The sequence below is a fragment of the Aquarana catesbeiana genome, linkage group LG06, assembly GCF_042186555.1.
Source record: "Aquarana catesbeiana isolate 2022-GZ linkage group LG06, ASM4218655v1, whole genome shotgun sequence".
NCBI classification, from domain to species: Eukaryota; Metazoa; Chordata; class Amphibia; order Anura; family Ranidae; genus Aquarana; species Aquarana catesbeiana.
Window position 1 is genome coordinate 317,058,901 of NC_133329.1, and position 16,904 is coordinate 317,075,804.

The window sequence follows — 16,904 nt, forward strand, 5'->3', positions numbered from 1 at the left end:
TTCAGCATTATAGTAGTAATAATGGGCAAAACTTAAAAGGATATTAAATCCATTTTTTTTGCTTTTCAAGATACCGAGGGCTTCACTTTTATTGTCTTCTACTATTTCAGAAATGTATGGCTTTCTATCCCCTCCTTTCATGCTCTCCCTGGACTTCAGGCCCCCGATTGCCTTTGTAAGGAGGCTCCTTGGCATGCAGGGTCCTACAATGACCCACTGGAGTCACACTTTCATGCGTGCCCCCACGAATAGGCCTACAGCCCTTTGTGAAGATGCTGCATGTGCAAACACACACAGGCAGCCAGAGAAGACAGCAAACAAAAAGTACGTTTCTCCTACTCCACAAACAGAAGACACACTTCTCTTCATTCTACAAGGGAAAGGATTTACAGTGGCTCCTTAGGCTGTCCTTTTGGACTGCCTATGCATGCCTGACAGCATCCTCATATCAGCTAATTGGGCACACATGAGCAGGAGCACTGATAGCACATGTAGTTCCAAATACAAATATATCACATGACTATGATTTACAGTTTGCCCTCTTCAACCGAAATGTGGGAGAGCAGCACACACGAAACTGATGGATGAGACCGTAAGACTCATATTTTTTTTTTTAGTAGGAATACTGTATTGTACTGTTAGGATGTGTAACTAAAAAAGGAAAGGCCTTAGTACTGCTTTAACAATATACGTGGAGGTATTAATAGGTAAAGAAAGAGGGGTTAAAGTTATCTTTTTAAAATCCCTAAAACCTCCATATAGGTGGGGTTGTCTGCTCTTACCCATTGCTTTGCAGAATATCATTTGTCTGCAAAACTACAGTTGCTTTCTAAAAAAAATTTCGAAAATGGCATTCATAATTATCGATTCTGGTGAAACATAAATGAATCTAATGACCAGAATATGGAGTAAGCTTTGCTAGTTTCACAAAACTTGAAGAATAAAATACTCAAGCCTCACAAATGTTTGTTATAGGACACAATGCTCTCCATGATCTGAGTAAAAGCTTTCTGCATTTTGCCTTAAAGTTTATATTACCAGAGAATTAATTTGTTTAATGACTATTTTTTTAGCAGGATCTACATTATTCCCATTCAGTACTCTATATTGCTAACATATGAGTGTCTGGAGAATCAAAATGAAGATAAAAGGGAATAAGAGGGACCGAAGTAATAAAATCAAGATGGTGTTCAAGCTGCTATTTTAATGAAATCCATGCATATCTGAAATACACACATAAAGAACACAGACTCGTAGGTGGTAAAACCCTTTATTCAGAGACCAGAGTGAGCATTGATTGAAAAAGAGAGGGGCCTTACAACCGTACTGCACAGGAAGTATTGCTGTCACTCCTGTACCAGCTCTGACAGCATTACTGGGTTTCCTGTACACAGAGACAAACTAGGTCATAAGACTCCACACGTGCTTCCTTTCCCTGAATATAGCACCAATAAGAAAACACTAATTAACCCTTGCACTTCCAGCATGCTGTATCAGGCTTGGCAGTCTTTGTGCACACATTTTCAATGGAAGTGCAGAAAAGTGTTTTTTAAGACTGCATCATCTAAATTGTAAATTACACAATTCTCTCAAAGTAAAAAGTAAAAAAAACACAATGGCCCCTGTCAGCGGGCTCTTTTTGTTTCCCCGGAGTCTGATGGAAACTAAGGGGGCGATTTACTAAAACTGGTGTACACAGAAGCTGGTACATCTATGCATAGTAACCATCAGCTTTTACTTTCAGCTTGTTCAATTAGGCATTGACAATAAAACCCAGAAGCTGATTAGTTACCATGCTCTGTTGCAACAGATTCTGTGTGCACCAGTTTTAGTAAATTCCCACCTGAAAGATTAAACTTGTCGTTTATATCTGCATTAGCATTACTTTTTTTCCTGCAGATTCACTTTTTTTTTAGGGTTTAGTTTCTCATAATTCTTGAGTATTAACTTTAGGTCTTCATGAAATAGCTAAACAACTTCTATATTTGGGCAACCTATATTTGGCAAGTGGTGTACCAAGAAGCTCTAGATAAAATGCTAAAGACATTTCATTGTAAGGAGATTTGTAGAAAGGTTTTATTTCTGTAATACTTGAAACTTGAGGAACATTCAACCTGCACAAATTCTCCTTTTATGGAACTATTCCAAATCTGAATATAAAGAGAATATTTACATTTTATTTCTTTTCTCAATTTCATTTCTGATTGATGTTGACTACTATATCTTAATATTTTGTATATAAAGTGCTTCCCAATCTGCCAACTCTTTTCTTCTTATGTGTACCTTCTTAGCACCCTATTGAATTTGCTAATAATCCCCTCACCTACCTAGTCAAACTACAGTGCAGGTTGCCATTTTGTGGACTGAACCAAAATTTTTGAAAGCTGTGATGTGACTGACAAAAGAAAAACAAAGGGATTCATTTACTAAAGGCAAATAGACTGTGCACTTTGAAAGTGTTGTTGCCCCAGAGCTTAGTAAACAGGGGGAAGCTTTGGTGACTTCCATCATCCTATAACGTGCAAGCAAAAATGCATTTTTTAAAAAATTTTCCTTGGATTTCCGTGATTGGGTAGCTTTATCTCATTTACTAAGCTCTGAAGCCTCTGCACTTGAAAAGTGCATAGTCTATATACCATTGGTAAATCAACCCCATACTGTGCAATACCTAGAAATGTTCACTAATTTATTGTAAATTGATGCACATGATAAGTGCACTTTAGTCATACACAACTGTACATACAGTTGCAGATCATAAAATATAAGGTAGCAGTGGTTCTATCTATGTAAGTAGTATATAAACTAGTAATGTTCAAATGTCCTAATGTATTCTTGGGACTGGTCTTAAATGTTTTTTGCAGGATCTAAAGAGAGCAAATGTTTCATATTTCTTATATTTTATTTGATAGACAATGACCCCAGAGTGCCTTTTTAAAGAGTATGTTTCCATCATTTTGATCTAAAGCATATAGGCATATAGAATGTGTAGGCTATCCCTGGATGATTCATTTTAGAATAAAACTTGTGGGGAAATTTACGAGGGCAAAACTCAAGTGCTGGTAAACTTTTCAATAAACTTGATGCTGTGTGTGTATCTGAATTTACAGTATAAATACATGTAACATCATTTATACATACAATTTATTGGCACCTCTCATACCCTTTAAAAGCTGAGTTTGCCAATGGGCAGAATAAACCTGCAGGAACCAATATTCAAATGACACTGTTCTTCAAACATCTAGGGACCCTGAGATATTCAAGACCAGAAGGATAAAAGGTATTAAAAATATAGACATTTCTTATGCAAGGCTGAGTTGAATGTACAAGTTAGGTCATTTTAAAATCCAGTAAAAGGTATGAGAGGGGCTTTGATGGACTAGACAAAATAACAATCTGCAGGGTAAGTCATACCCCTTCATTATATTCTGAGACCACAGTGCATGTGGCTGAGATACAACTCTTGCCTGTTTTGTTAAATACGGGGGTGCTGTTAGTTTACTGGCGTTTGAGAGACACTCGACGGCTCACGGTCTTGAACAAAACACCTCTGAGTAGAGAAGGATAATCAGGAACACGGAATAGGCTCCTCTCATTTATGGCAATCTTGGAATCAGGAGGAGCACCCGTTAGCAGTATTCTTAGATTGTCCTCGTGAGGTCGGTTTCCTATTGCCAGAACTGAAACCTCAAGGCCAGCTGCCCGGGCATCTCTTACAGCCTGTAGAAGTGTTCCTTCTGCTTGTGTGTTTCCATCGGAGAAGACCAACACCTTCTTAGTTGACCCTGGTTCACCAACTTCACGATAAAGTTCTGTGACTGAACGCAATGCTGCTCCCACATCTGTGCCTCCATTTATAAACTTCATACTGTCTATTCCAATCACTGCTTCTGTATAGTTGGAAACAAATTGCAGCTCAACACTCTGATCAGTACGGCCACTATACTGTACCACAGATAGTCTCACAGAGTCAAATGCGGGACTTTTAGCCTCTAGGAAACGCTGTGCCAGTCGCTTCACAAAGCTTTTGCTTATTTCAAAGTTTCGGCTGCCAACACTTGCAGAGCTGTCCACAAGTAGAGTGATGTCAGCAGGAACATCAAATGATACTGAAGAGAAAAAAATGACAGCATGTCATTCATGTGTATAATTTCATCTATTAGTATATTTACAAAAATAAGAAAAGGCTAACTTCTTTTTGGTAGCTGACAATAAAACATATTCCCTGCTAACCACTACCAGTTTTTGAAGACCCAGTTTTCCTGTTTCTTTACTCAGCTGAAGCAGAATTTTTGCCTAACTGCCATCAATTAATGTTAACTAAAAGCCTCAGGAATTCTAATGTTTTATTTGTTCATATTTCCCTAGTTTCAACATTGTACAAACTCTGGTAATAGAGGACCTACAAATAGCAGAAATGCACTGGCTTTAAATGGATACTAAAATCAATAGACTATTTCTGGACCATTTATTAGTCTGGCGTGCCTCTGAATACATTTCCTACAGAAGCCAAAACATGGTCTACACTCATGGAAGAGCTGCCTACTGAATAACTTCTAAAATTAGCCCATACACCGTTTTGGGATATTTGATCCACTTAGGGTAATGTAGCGGCTCACTGATCAACTTCCTTACCTAAGCTTCCATATGTCCTTAATGGTTTTGCTCACTTGTAATAGATATCCCGAGTTTGTATGGGCAATAGGGGTAGAGAAGTATACATATTCAATTAGTCCCAATACCTTTTTGGGCACCCAGTTAGTTACCAGTTATACTCATTTCTAGATTGTAAGCTCTAACGAGCAGGGCCCTCTGATCCCTCCTGTATTGATTTGTATTGTAAGTGTACTGTCTGCCTTCATGTTGTAATGCGCTGCACAAACTGTTGGCGCTATATAAATCCTGTATAATAATAATAATAATAATAATTTGTGGGCAATTTCCTGCTGCCAGATTTTTCATCTATTTTTACATTATGAAGTCTACAGCAGGAGGAGTAAAATACCTCTGCTTTGCAACTTAAAAACTACAGTGTAGTGTAGATGGGGGCAATGCTGATAATTAAGTAGAGGAATTGGAAAATGGGATTTAGAAGACATCCACCTATATACTGTAATTTGGATGAGCTTAGCCTTTAACAAAGATCAGAACATTATTACGGAATTATTCATAGTAATATAGCATGCAAATTTAGTTGTTATGTTTCTTTTTTTTTTTTTTTGTGAAAAGCCCTTTCTAGCACATGTATGTCTCTTATTTTTATGCTGCTGCAAAAAATAGTTTCCAAAAACTATCTGATACCCTGTCTCTGAGACAGGAAGTGATATATTGATTTAACATAGGTATGATAAAGAGGTCCAAACAAAAAGCGGCTTAATTATTTGCAATTATCTGTAAGTGAACAGTATGTATTTACACGCTAAAACATCATGCATAATAGATGGAACAAGCACTATACTTACTGGCACAAGTGTAATCAGGGCACTTCTTATCTGCATGGAAAAAAAATAACTTACATCAGAAGAAGTAAATTTAAAGGGCAAAACAATATATGTATAACTAAAAGTACACTTAGCAACACACATCTTACTAAAATACATTTCTTAGAAAAAGAGTGTTACCTTTACAAATATGAGCAGTCAAATTCTGCAGGAAGCCATCATCAAGCAGTTCCGTATAGCTGGCCTTCTGTAGAGACAGTCCTTGGCTATATGATGCTCCTCCACATGCAATCTCACCCAGCTGATCAGGGTTTGCAGCAGACTGGAAGATATCCCCAACTCCCAAAGACACAACCTACCCAAGAGACAAGAAATGTGAGCTTTAATGTATTATTGTATGGTCAGAAGTGTAATGACCACAGATATCTACTCACCGGAGCAACCTCGCACAATGTGTTCAGTGGTGTCTTGTCCCTCAGGATATCAGAGTGGCCATCTGTCAAAACAAGTGCTACTCTCTTGTCTGATGCAAACTTCTTTAGTAGGTTATCTTTCGTGAAAGCAAGTGCCTCTCCAGTCCAGGTGCCACCGGCTATCCAGCCCAAATTCTTAATAGCCCTGCAAATAGAGATGATACAAAATGTTTGCAATATGAAATATCATTCCTGCTTCCTAGCTGAATAAATGCATGAAAATATTTGGCTTACATTAGAACTGGAATAAAAAAAAATCAGCATTAAAGTGTTTGCTACCCCAACATTTCATATTCATTATATGTGTCTGAAGTACCATGCATGTAAAAAGTATCCTGTTCTCTTTGCATTCCTTCCTTTATGTGAAATACCTGGTGATCCTGCCAGTACCCCTGGTTTACTATTTAAACCTCACAATGCTGGGCATGGAAGCACATCCATTCCAGTGTGGTCAATTTTCTGGCTGTGCTGCATTCCATTGGTCAGACTTGTGCTGACACTCCCCCGTGCATTCTTTTACTGGAAGGATTAGTATGCTGCTGTTTCTCTGCCTCTTGTTGACACACCCCCCATGCAGCCTTCACCCGCACCTTTCTATATGCAGCTGCATACAGAGGTTATATGATATCTTATAAACAAGAAAAGGGTACTTATAATTCTTTTTAAATATAAACACAAATGTTTTGTCTTTCATTTCTATTTTGAACTGAATGGGTTGTTTTACAAGGTAAGGGTTCACATATACTGTATTTAGGTAGAAATGTTCACAAGGATATGCCTGTCATTATCCAGTTTGTAGCCCTGCTACCCTAATGTGCTGTTCTCTCCACATTAATAACATCTTTGCTATTGCTTACTTTGCCAAGGTAATGTTTTTTGCACACATGCTATGTTCTCTGCATTTCTGCATGTGGCATTAGAAACCGGTGGTGGCGTGTTTTTTTTTCTCTTTGGGGGGGACGGCAAACAATCCACCACACGGTCGGTAGGGTCATGGACGGCCGGATCACGGGCCCATCCCCCTTGTCGGTGAGTCGATTACCCCATCTCGCGGACAGCATGGTGGCCGTGGTGGCAGCTTGTCTCCGGGCTGCCGGCTGCTTGCTTGCTGCTCAGTTCCCTTATGTGCGTCTTTTGCCTCCTCGGTGTACCATGCGTCTCCTGCCAGCGAATCAGATCGGCTCTTTTTTTGGCCAATCAGGTCATAGGTCTCATGACCCACTTCCTGATTGGCCGGGAGGAGATTCAGTGTTACAATAGTGATTATTCATTAGTTATTGTAACACAACTGGGTGGGCTCAGAGCGCAGTGCTCTGCGCCACGGGACCACCCTTTTTTTGAAGCCTATTAGAGCTTCTGTCTCTAATGACATGCTTAAAAAAAACACCCCCCATTGGAATCCATATTCCGGCGTCCCTGTATGTAGATCAGGGGGCAGGATGCATGCATGGGGGGGCGGCGCCCGTGTGCCCCTAGTGGATGAACCGCCACTTATAGAAAAGTGACAGCAGAAAAAGGCTGAGTAATCCATTGAGTGTGCCCATTTTTTTTTATTTTTATGCTATCTATGTTTGCATTGCCTACACATAACATAGAGATTTCACTAAAGGTCAGCCCTGTGCCCCTAGTCATCTGACTCTATTAAGTTCTCAGGCGAGGACCCTGGACAAGACTGAACATCTGGCATCTGGTTTCAACTATAGACCTACTCTATGAAGGTTCATTGATTAAAAACTTAAAATAAAAATGCATGCAAACATAGATAGTATCAGCGCAAAATGCAATTTTGCAATTTCAAATTTTTTTTCACTCTCACTGACTTAATGGAATGGTGAGGGGTCAAGGTAAGTATGTGCAATTGGTAGAGATGGTATTAAAGTCATCTTGTTGCTTTATTCTGAATGAGGAAAGCACAAGTTCATTTTAGGGAATACAATTATAATTATATTCATTATATAAATTATTTTTTATTATAGTGACTAGTACAACTTTGAATGTGGAGTTTTATATAGCTCCACAGCTAGCAGATGGACTTGTCATTTTTGAGCTTTGAATTTGGTTTTTATTTTGATGTGCATATTTTTTTTTTAGTGTTAGAAAACCTCCCTATCGTTTTCAGCCAAGGAAGCTGCCATCTTTGCCTTTGTTTAATCTATAACTGCCATGATGCTGCACATGTGATCAGTTATGACACTGGCCATTGGATGGTCTGACAGTTTTGTTTAGAGCCCAACCAATGGGAGTGTTACATTTCCAGAACGTGCCAAAAATTAACTACTTGCTTACTGGGCACTTAAACCCCCCCTCCTGTCCAGACCAATTTTCAACTTTCAGCACGTCTCATTTTGAATGACAATTGCACTGTCATACAACACTGTACCCAAATGAAATTTTTATCATTTTTTTCCCACAAATAGATCTTTCTTTTGGTGGTATTTGATTACCTCTGCGGTTTTTATTCTTAGTTAAAAAAATTTAAAAAGACCAAATTTTTAAAAAATATATATATTTTTTTATATTTTGTTATAAAATTTTGCAAACAGGTAATTTTTCTCCTTCATTGATGTACACTGATGAGGCTGCACCGATGGGCACCGATAGGCTGCACTGATGGGCACTGATGGGCTGTACTGATGGGCACCAATGGGCTGCACTGATGGGCACCAATGGGCTGCACTGATGGGCACCGATAAGGCGGCACTGGTGGGCACTGATAGGTGGCACTGGTGGGCACTGATAGGCGACACCGGTGTGCACTGAGAGGTGACACTGAGAGGTGGCACTGAAGGGCATTGATAGGTGGCACTGGTGGACACTGAGAAGTGGCACTAATAGGTGGCACTGATAGGTGGCAGTGATGGGCACTGATAGATGGCAGTGATGGGCACTGATGAGTGGCAGTGATGGGGACTGATGGGTGGCAATAATGGGCGCTGATCGGCACTGGTAGGTTACATTGATATACAGCACTGCTAGGTGGCACTGATGAGGCACTGATTGGCACCACTGGTGGGCATTGATAGGTGGCACTTGTGGGCATTGATAGGTGGCACTCATGGGCATTGATAACTGGCACTGGTGGGCACTGTGGGCTAGACATGTGCACACTGAAATATTTCGTTTCGGAATTTCGTTTTAATCCGAAAAATAAATTTATTTAGTTACTCCCGAAATTCGTTTTTATTTATTTCGTTTTTTGTTAAAAACTGCATTCGTCCGAAAATCCAATTTAATTAAGGTCGAATCTGTCATTGAAGGCTTATGGTGTCTGTCGAATGTTCAAAAAAGATTCGATGGAGCAGCTAAAAAAAAAAGCAATTACCGAGCTTTTGTTTACACACGTGATCAGCTGTCATTGGCTGATAGCTGATCACGTGGTAAGGGGGCGGGATCAGCCCCTTACTCGGATCTGTGATCACCCAAGTCTCAGTGACTCGGTGATCACAGTGCACGCCGCGCGCACCCTGCAGGGGGCGCGTGGGGAGCATGCAAAGGGGAGGCCGTCATGTGACGGCCTCCCGGAAATTCAGGTCCGCGCTGTAGCCGTCATTCGACTATAGCGCGGACGCCAAGTGGTTAAACTGTTTTATGGATGGGTTTACTTCCGCTTTAAATACTCTTTTGAATATATTGTATGTATGTATGTATGTATATTTGTTCCAAGTTGATTGAATGTGAAAAAATGTCACTTACTCTTTCAGCTGCCCAATAGTCTGGATATTGGCATCTCCCATGGCTACAGATTCCTGGGTGTCTCCATGGCTGTACTGCACCACTCCAACTCGGGATTCTCCAGAGTCAAACTGCAGTCAAAGTCAAACAATATGATAACTCTCTACTAAACTGTGAATATAACTTTACTAAACTAAAATCTATCAACCATACATTACTGTACGTTGTCATATTTAGTAAAGATAATTATAATAAAATGCAATTTAGTAATAGTGATTTTTATTTTGTAAAACTTGTTGCATGCAAATATTATAAGTGTATATTGATGGTATAGGACAAAAAAATGAAAAGACACGTGTAACTTTATGACTTATAAAATATCATCTGAAGTAATATTTGTAATTATTCTCACCTTGACATGTTCGTCCCTGCTCAAACGATCAATAACTTTTATTATAAATTCTTTTGATAGCTGGAAATTGGTGTTACCAATACTTTCAGAACTGTCAACTACGAAAAGTACATCAATAGGACCACATACGCAGTCTATAAAAAAATGAAACATGGCACCATGAATAGTGTTCTGTTGCAGTTAAAAGTCTGTAAAGAGCTATAGAGGGAGATTTACTAAAACTGGCACACACGGAATTTGGTACAGCTGTGTATAGTAACCAATCAGTTTCTAGGTTTTCTTGTTAAAGCTTAATTGAACAAGATGATAGTAGAAGCAAATTGGTTACTATGCACAGCTGCACCAGATTCTGTGTGCACCAGCTTTAGTAAATCTTCCCCATTGTATTTCATGCATCTGCTGCAAGATCAGACAGCAAACAGATAAGCTTTATGTCAGTAAACTATGGTATTCTGAAGAATGAAATCCAATACAACATTATTTATTCTGCATAAATGTAGAAGAAACTTTCATGGGAGAGCTAATTGCTTTGTAATCTAAAATCTAACATGCTGAGTTGACTGGTCAGTGCAGAAGGGGCCCCCTTTGATCTTTAGTTTATTTGAGATAAGGGCTTAGATGTCATATATAGATGACAGCTACACCACTTGAGTAAAGAAGCTAAGGGCTAAAAACATTAACAACTACCCTATTACGGGAAAGAATAACTTATCAATAAAATAACTTATCAAAGAAAACTTATCAATGAGGATAGGTAGTCATAGTTCTGGATACAATCAGGACACCCATCATATGAGAATATATATAAGAAAAGGCAAATTGTATGGATACATAACATTGGCAGTGGTCATGCCTCAACAATCAGGAAATTTATTAGGCCCACCGATAAGGGAGGGATAACAAAAAACATGCATCAGTGCAAGCCAACGAGGAAAAGATAAATGCAGGATTAGAAGAAAACAGCACATACTTACCACAGCAAGCTGAAAAATGAAAACAGACAGTTAAAAGACAATCAAAAACATCATGTCATAAACAAAGCCAACATCAAAGATAGGTTGAGAATGAACAGGGCTGACATCAGACATACAGAGTGCAAACATTACAAAAGAACTCTCTGAAGTGCTGAAGGACAGTTTTTACAGAGCATATAAAACTTCCGAGCCAGAGCAGACACAAGCAGAAAGGTCATCCAATTACAAATAATCCACTATCAGACCTTTCAATCAAATATATCTAATAAGCTCAGAATACACTCCTCAACCAAATACTGTTAAATGTATCCTCTAATTTTTGCTAGACTAACCTTTTTAACTTTCTTCAAAAATGTAATTTACACATATAAATACAGGAGTGGATATCATGTCAATTATCCTTCATATCAAATCTTTAATACTTTTATGAACATTTATTGTTTAACAGCTGGGAATCTGGACATATCATCCAAGATAGAAAGTGGTGTATTTAAAACTAGTTATACAACGTGAATACTCTGCATTATTTTTCTTCCTGCTATCATTGGGAGTCATTTATAAAGCACATTGAGCTTTTTGTTCTCTGTTTTGCAGATCTTACGAGTTCTTAACTTATATAGACACCTACATCTGATTAAAGCTAGCTTGTGCTTTGCCCACACAGGGCATTCAACAGGTTTGCTATAATACACCCCTGCCTGGCAGCACCTATATATCTTTTGGTATGGAGGAGCATTTGTCCCATTCCTTTTCCTGCAATGTGGCAATACTGGTACTTCATGATTGGCCCAATGCTATCACATGGCATGGGCATGGCGAGGCTGCTCCCCTAACTTCAAGGATTAAAAGTTTCCTTATGTCTGGGGGACATGAAAAAATGGTTTGGCTTATTCGATCCTCTGCTACGATCCTCTGCAACTGTGGCAGATGGCGCTCTCTTATGCTCCAGCAGTGGACTGTTCCTCAGTGTTCTCATGTTCAGTGCAGAGGACCTACGACCACAGAAACATGGGGGGTAGAGGCTATGGATGCTGATCTTGTAGCATGAGGGAGCTTGCAGGGGCCGAAGATTGAGTAAGTAAAAGTGCTTTTCCCAGTACCCTAGATGTAAACCATCCACAGGGCGTAGTCATGGAATACATGGATACATGTCTAGAGCGGTAGCTATGCATGGTCACATTAAAGCAAACGCAGTTTTTCCTGCATGGGCATAGCACAGGTTCATTTTAAATTCCCTAGGCTCTACTCTATATTAGGCAAGACAATGATGAAGTATCTATGTTGTTATGCTACTAAGCTGCCAATGTGTCTCTATGCCTGCACCTACTTTCCTCATTTTCCTTGCTACACCTCACAATAATGAAATAATTCTAAACAGTACACTGGCTGTTCCTCTCAGTCTTTTACTATCTGGCATATAGTCTAGCATTTGCCTAGTTCCCATTCACTGGAATATACCCATGGAGTGGAATGACTGACACATTGCTGGTACATGTGCTGATCCTAGTTTTATTGCTTGGATAGGATCTCATGTTTTAGCAACATACTGCACTAATGTAGATGATTTTATTTGCTTGGAACCTCCCTAGAATGAACTTTTAAAGATAATTGGGTTAGTACTTACAGCACATCTTCATGATAATGTCCAGAATTTCACACTCCTGTGAATACACATGAACAAGATTGGTCGACTTTCTAAGTAAATGTGTAAACCAGACCTTAAACGGTAAAACTCTCTAGTAATGGACATCATCCAAGCTCCTCTTTTAGACAAAGAATGAGTCACTTGGAATAAATGTTTCATATTGCCTTGTATTTCTGTGTGGAATCTCATAGTGCCAGTGACTGGCAGACAGGACATCAATATATGAAAAAAGTTGGGTTGCTATGCCTAGTAGTTTAGGGTCTGGCAGTCTCCAATAACTTGTTATCACAACCCCACATTAATGGCTACATCACTGCAATAAAGGGGGCAGAATATTGTTACCAGGCAAAATGCCAGCAATAATAAAACATGACTCACATCTGGGCCTGGTGGGCCTGGAGGTCCTGGAGGTCCCTAGAAGGAAAGATGTTCAAAGAGAAAATGTAGTCAACAAAATTGGAGCACAAACTGTTTCAGCCACAGAGTGCTTAATGATATTACATTGTAAGAGGCAGTAAAACTGCCAGTAATCTCTCATAGGAGAACAGTTAAGGCTATTAGCGCTGCTTTCTGGCATCTGTATACTGAACATTACCATGTTTAGAAGTGCTACAGATGCTCTATTAGAGGGTTGCAAGCAGCAGCTGAACCTGACATCAGGCAGTCTGAATCCATACTTTGTATAAGAATACTGTGTATACTTGATAAATATTGACAGGATACAGTTTTTTTTTATTTTATTAAAAGTCTACAATTGATTGTTTAAGATTATTATATGACAGGCTGCATGATGTTCTTTAAAAATGATATCACTAGAAAACACTAATTCTACATATTCACAAAAGCATGGATACATACAATAAAATGTAAAACATATGATGCCTTACATCAATGCCTAAATGTCAGCAGGTAAATGCTGCTTTCAAGTGCTTCCAGCTTGCATTTAAAATTATTTTGAGATGCTACTGAGATCATTCAGAGAACAATGACAGGTGCACTTGACCTGCCATTGACCTCCTTATTAGCTGCATCAACCTGCATCAAGGTACCTTTGCATTCCAGTTGACTTCTATGGGGAGAGAAGCGGTTCTATCCAAACAAAAAGCCATCAACCCAAACCCTTACAGAGATACAAACTGTATGTGTACTCATCTCAACAGTATTAATGGAAGCAAAAGAGTATTTTGCTCCTAAATTGAATATTATAATAATGAGAGCATGCATTTTTTTTACTTTTATACCTGCTATTTGTGTTATTATACTCACCGATGGTCCTTCTGGTCCTCTGTAACCCTTTGCTCCATTGGGCCCATCAGGACCTTTATCTGGACTCTAAAATATGACACACAGAACAAAAAATATGTATTCAAATGTAATAATTATTGACTTTCAAATATTTTTAAGGAATATATAATAAACATGATGCCTAATATACTGTATGCTTTGCGTAGCTCCCTTGGCTCTTATTCATTATGCTTATTTTTGTGCAGCTTTTTACCTGTTTATTATTCTCCAAGAACAATGTGCAGTGTAGTGGGCAATATAGAGAGAATATAAAGCTCTATAGTTGTTGAAGAACTGAACTCTAATAAAGCATCATGATATCTAATTAAAAAAAAAGGGGGCATGTCTAAGGTAAGGCTTAAAAAAACACACTTTAACAAAAACTATTTGTTTTTTTTATTGATGACAAGCAGTTTTGAACCTCAGTTACTGAACTGCTAGAGTATGAAGGTAAACTTCAAACAGCGTTCAGCAGTCGTTTATTTTCCAAATATCTCATGAATCTGAGATACTTGGTTTTCCATTATTGAGCTGTTGGTGCAAAGGTCTTTCATGGCACCTGTTACTTAAACCAAGTAGTTACAAAGCACCAAAATGCAATTCTATCTTGATGGCTGAACTAGAAGAGTTCCAGCATATCAGATCCCTGGAAAATAAGCTATCTTGTAGATGAGAAATGATTAAAAAGGTTAATAGCTGCAAATTCAGTTTATCAGTCTTATCTTAGGCTGGCCATACAGTATACAATTGTATTGTACACTCTCTGTACAACCACCTTTAGAGACCAAAACTATGTAATATGAGGACAAATCTAAATAATTGAAATAGTATCAAACAAGGCAGGTCCTTGCAAAACAGGAGATTGTACAATCAAATTGTATAGGGTAGGGTCAGCTTTTTTGTTCAGACATTGCTTTCTTTGGAATGACAAAGCCTATTCATAATAAAAATATAGGATTATTGACAGAAATGGTAGAATTTGAGATTTGAAGACAACTCTAGATGTTTCCATAATAAACCATCACACTCACATCATCACCAGGATCTCCAGGCTCTCCTTCATCTCCTTTTGGTCCAGGATATCCCTTTGTTCCCTACAGAAAATTAAATAAATAGCAATTTGCATCTGGTTCAGTATTAAATGTTTTGTGAATAGTTTGTTTCCTTGCTTAAGATTATTGACTTACATTAGTTCCTCGATCACCTCTACCTCCGGGGTACCCCTGAAGTGGACAAAAGTGTCAAATATATATCATACTGAATACATCTTAAAGTTTTTTCTTGCCCAACCCACAGCCCTGTGTGTACTACAACCTGGTCTGTTAGTCAGTAAGTCAAAATCCAAAGTATATACCTGCTATATCATTTTTTGGGCCTGTATCTCATCACTCTCACTCACTTTATAATTTTGGTAAACTCAAAGTTATGGGTAACGTCAATTATTATCCATCAAATATAAAGTAGTAGCTATAATGAAGATTTTGTTGTAAGATCCTTACTTTGATGTAAATCCTTAACTATTGTCTCTGGTAATGTTTACCTTGTCGGGTTCTAAAAACTTACTTGGAATCCTTGGAATCCATCAGTACCATTTCCTGGAGGGCCATCATCTCCCTAATAATAGAATTGTGATGTTAGACAATGATGTACATTTACAATAACATTTTCAACACTTTATATATCATAATGATCACCTTAAAATCCCTGAAACTTAGAAAAAGAACGTATGCTCCAAGTTAATAAATTGATAACACCTAGAGATAAACAAGCCTAAAGTTGGTACATTCATTGAATCTCTCCCCCGAAAACAGGGCAAAAAAGGGTTTGTAGTGTTAAATGGTTTTCTTTTTTTTGGGAAATAATGCTGGCTAGGCCTGAGAGGTAAGAAAAAATAAATTAACTGGACCAGTTCAGGACATTGGTTCAGTCTGCATACCAACTATCCATGGGATAATAGATATCAAGCATGATGTAGATGAGTTAAGGGGTGACCATCATCTCCAACAACTATAAAGAACTTGCACTTTTCCATTGGACTTTACAAAGTGGGTTATGACAAAATGGAGCAGCAAGTCAGGAATCTAGTGCAAAAATAAGATACCTAACAAATAAGCAGAGAGCAGCAAGTCAGGTTTCAAAACCAAATTAAGTTAAGCCTTCTTATAAAAACAAAAAACAGATTTGCTAATCATTGTGATAGGGCAGCACCTGTTACAAAGTTAAAAGTCATCCCTCTACAAGGGCATAGCTATAAATTATAGGATTCCATACAATATTTTGTTTGGACTTCTTATTCCTCTCAGTGATATTTACTTTAGTACCCAGCACTCTGCTTTGGTGACCAACAGGCTATGCTACACTTCTAATACATTTACATTGGTGGTCAGTAGTGTCCTTCTACCCTTCCCTAATAGCCCTTATCATGATGCTGGTCAGTGGTAGTCTTTTTCCACTGATAAAAGACCACTTTGTATGTTGCTGGTCATTTTTATACCATGGCATTCTGATAAAAACATCTTTAAATGACATACGTGGTAATGGATCCCCCCATGCATACCGCTGTTTTGGTATGTTTCACACAAAGACACATTTTTTTAATGAGCCAGGAGAGGCCGCTATAAAAGATAGTCTACGGAATCACATGTGTAGCCCTGTAGTCCAAAAAGAAGACAGGCCAAGGTTGCAGGGTACAAGTGAGTATGCCTATAGGAAGGCCTATGGTGAGGGCGAGGATAGGTTACTTTAGTGCTAACATAAAGAATAAGTGCCTTTTCCTATAAAGCGGAGTATATTTATTATTACAACAGATGCACAATTTCAACATTTAGTTTGTATTTCTATAGTGTTTTTCTCCTAGGGACTCAAAGCACTTAGCAGGTTAGGTAGTCTTTTTAGGCACACTGACTTTAGCCACATAACATGCCATAATGTATTTGGAGTGTGGGAAGAAATCCACACAAGCACAGGAATAATATGCATATTTCTTGTAGACAGTGTCCTGGTCAA

At 38.5% G+C, this 16,904-nt stretch overlaps 1 protein-coding gene across 1 annotated transcript in view; it reads right to left on the reverse strand.

The window, feature by feature from the left end:
• Positions 1–1,254: 1,254 nt before the first annotated feature.
• Positions 1,255–16,904, reverse strand: part of COL6A1 (collagen type VI alpha 1 chain) — a 76,388-nt gene continuing 60,738 nt past the window's right edge. Inside the window, exons 23-35 of the mRNA XM_073633713.1 lie at positions 15,462–15,512; positions 15,086–15,121; positions 14,930–14,992; positions 13,881–13,946; positions 12,993–13,028; positions 12,594–12,630; positions 10,970–10,978; positions 9,996–10,129; positions 9,605–9,714; positions 5,873–6,056; positions 5,619–5,793; positions 5,460–5,489; positions 1,255–4,106 (exon numbers count right to left, since the gene is read on the reverse strand). Coding sequence (XP_073489814.1) covers positions 3,496–4,106; positions 5,460–5,489; positions 5,619–5,793; positions 5,873–6,056; positions 9,605–9,714; positions 9,996–10,129; positions 10,970–10,978; positions 12,594–12,630; positions 12,993–13,028; positions 13,881–13,946; positions 14,930–14,992; positions 15,086–15,121; positions 15,462–15,512 — 1,542 coding nt within the window. The 3' untranslated portion in view covers positions 1,255–3,495. The remainder of the gene's footprint in view (positions 4,107–5,459; positions 5,490–5,618; positions 5,794–5,872; positions 6,057–9,604; positions 9,715–9,995; positions 10,130–10,969; positions 10,979–12,593; positions 12,631–12,992; positions 13,029–13,880; positions 13,947–14,929; positions 14,993–15,085; positions 15,122–15,461; positions 15,513–16,904) is intronic.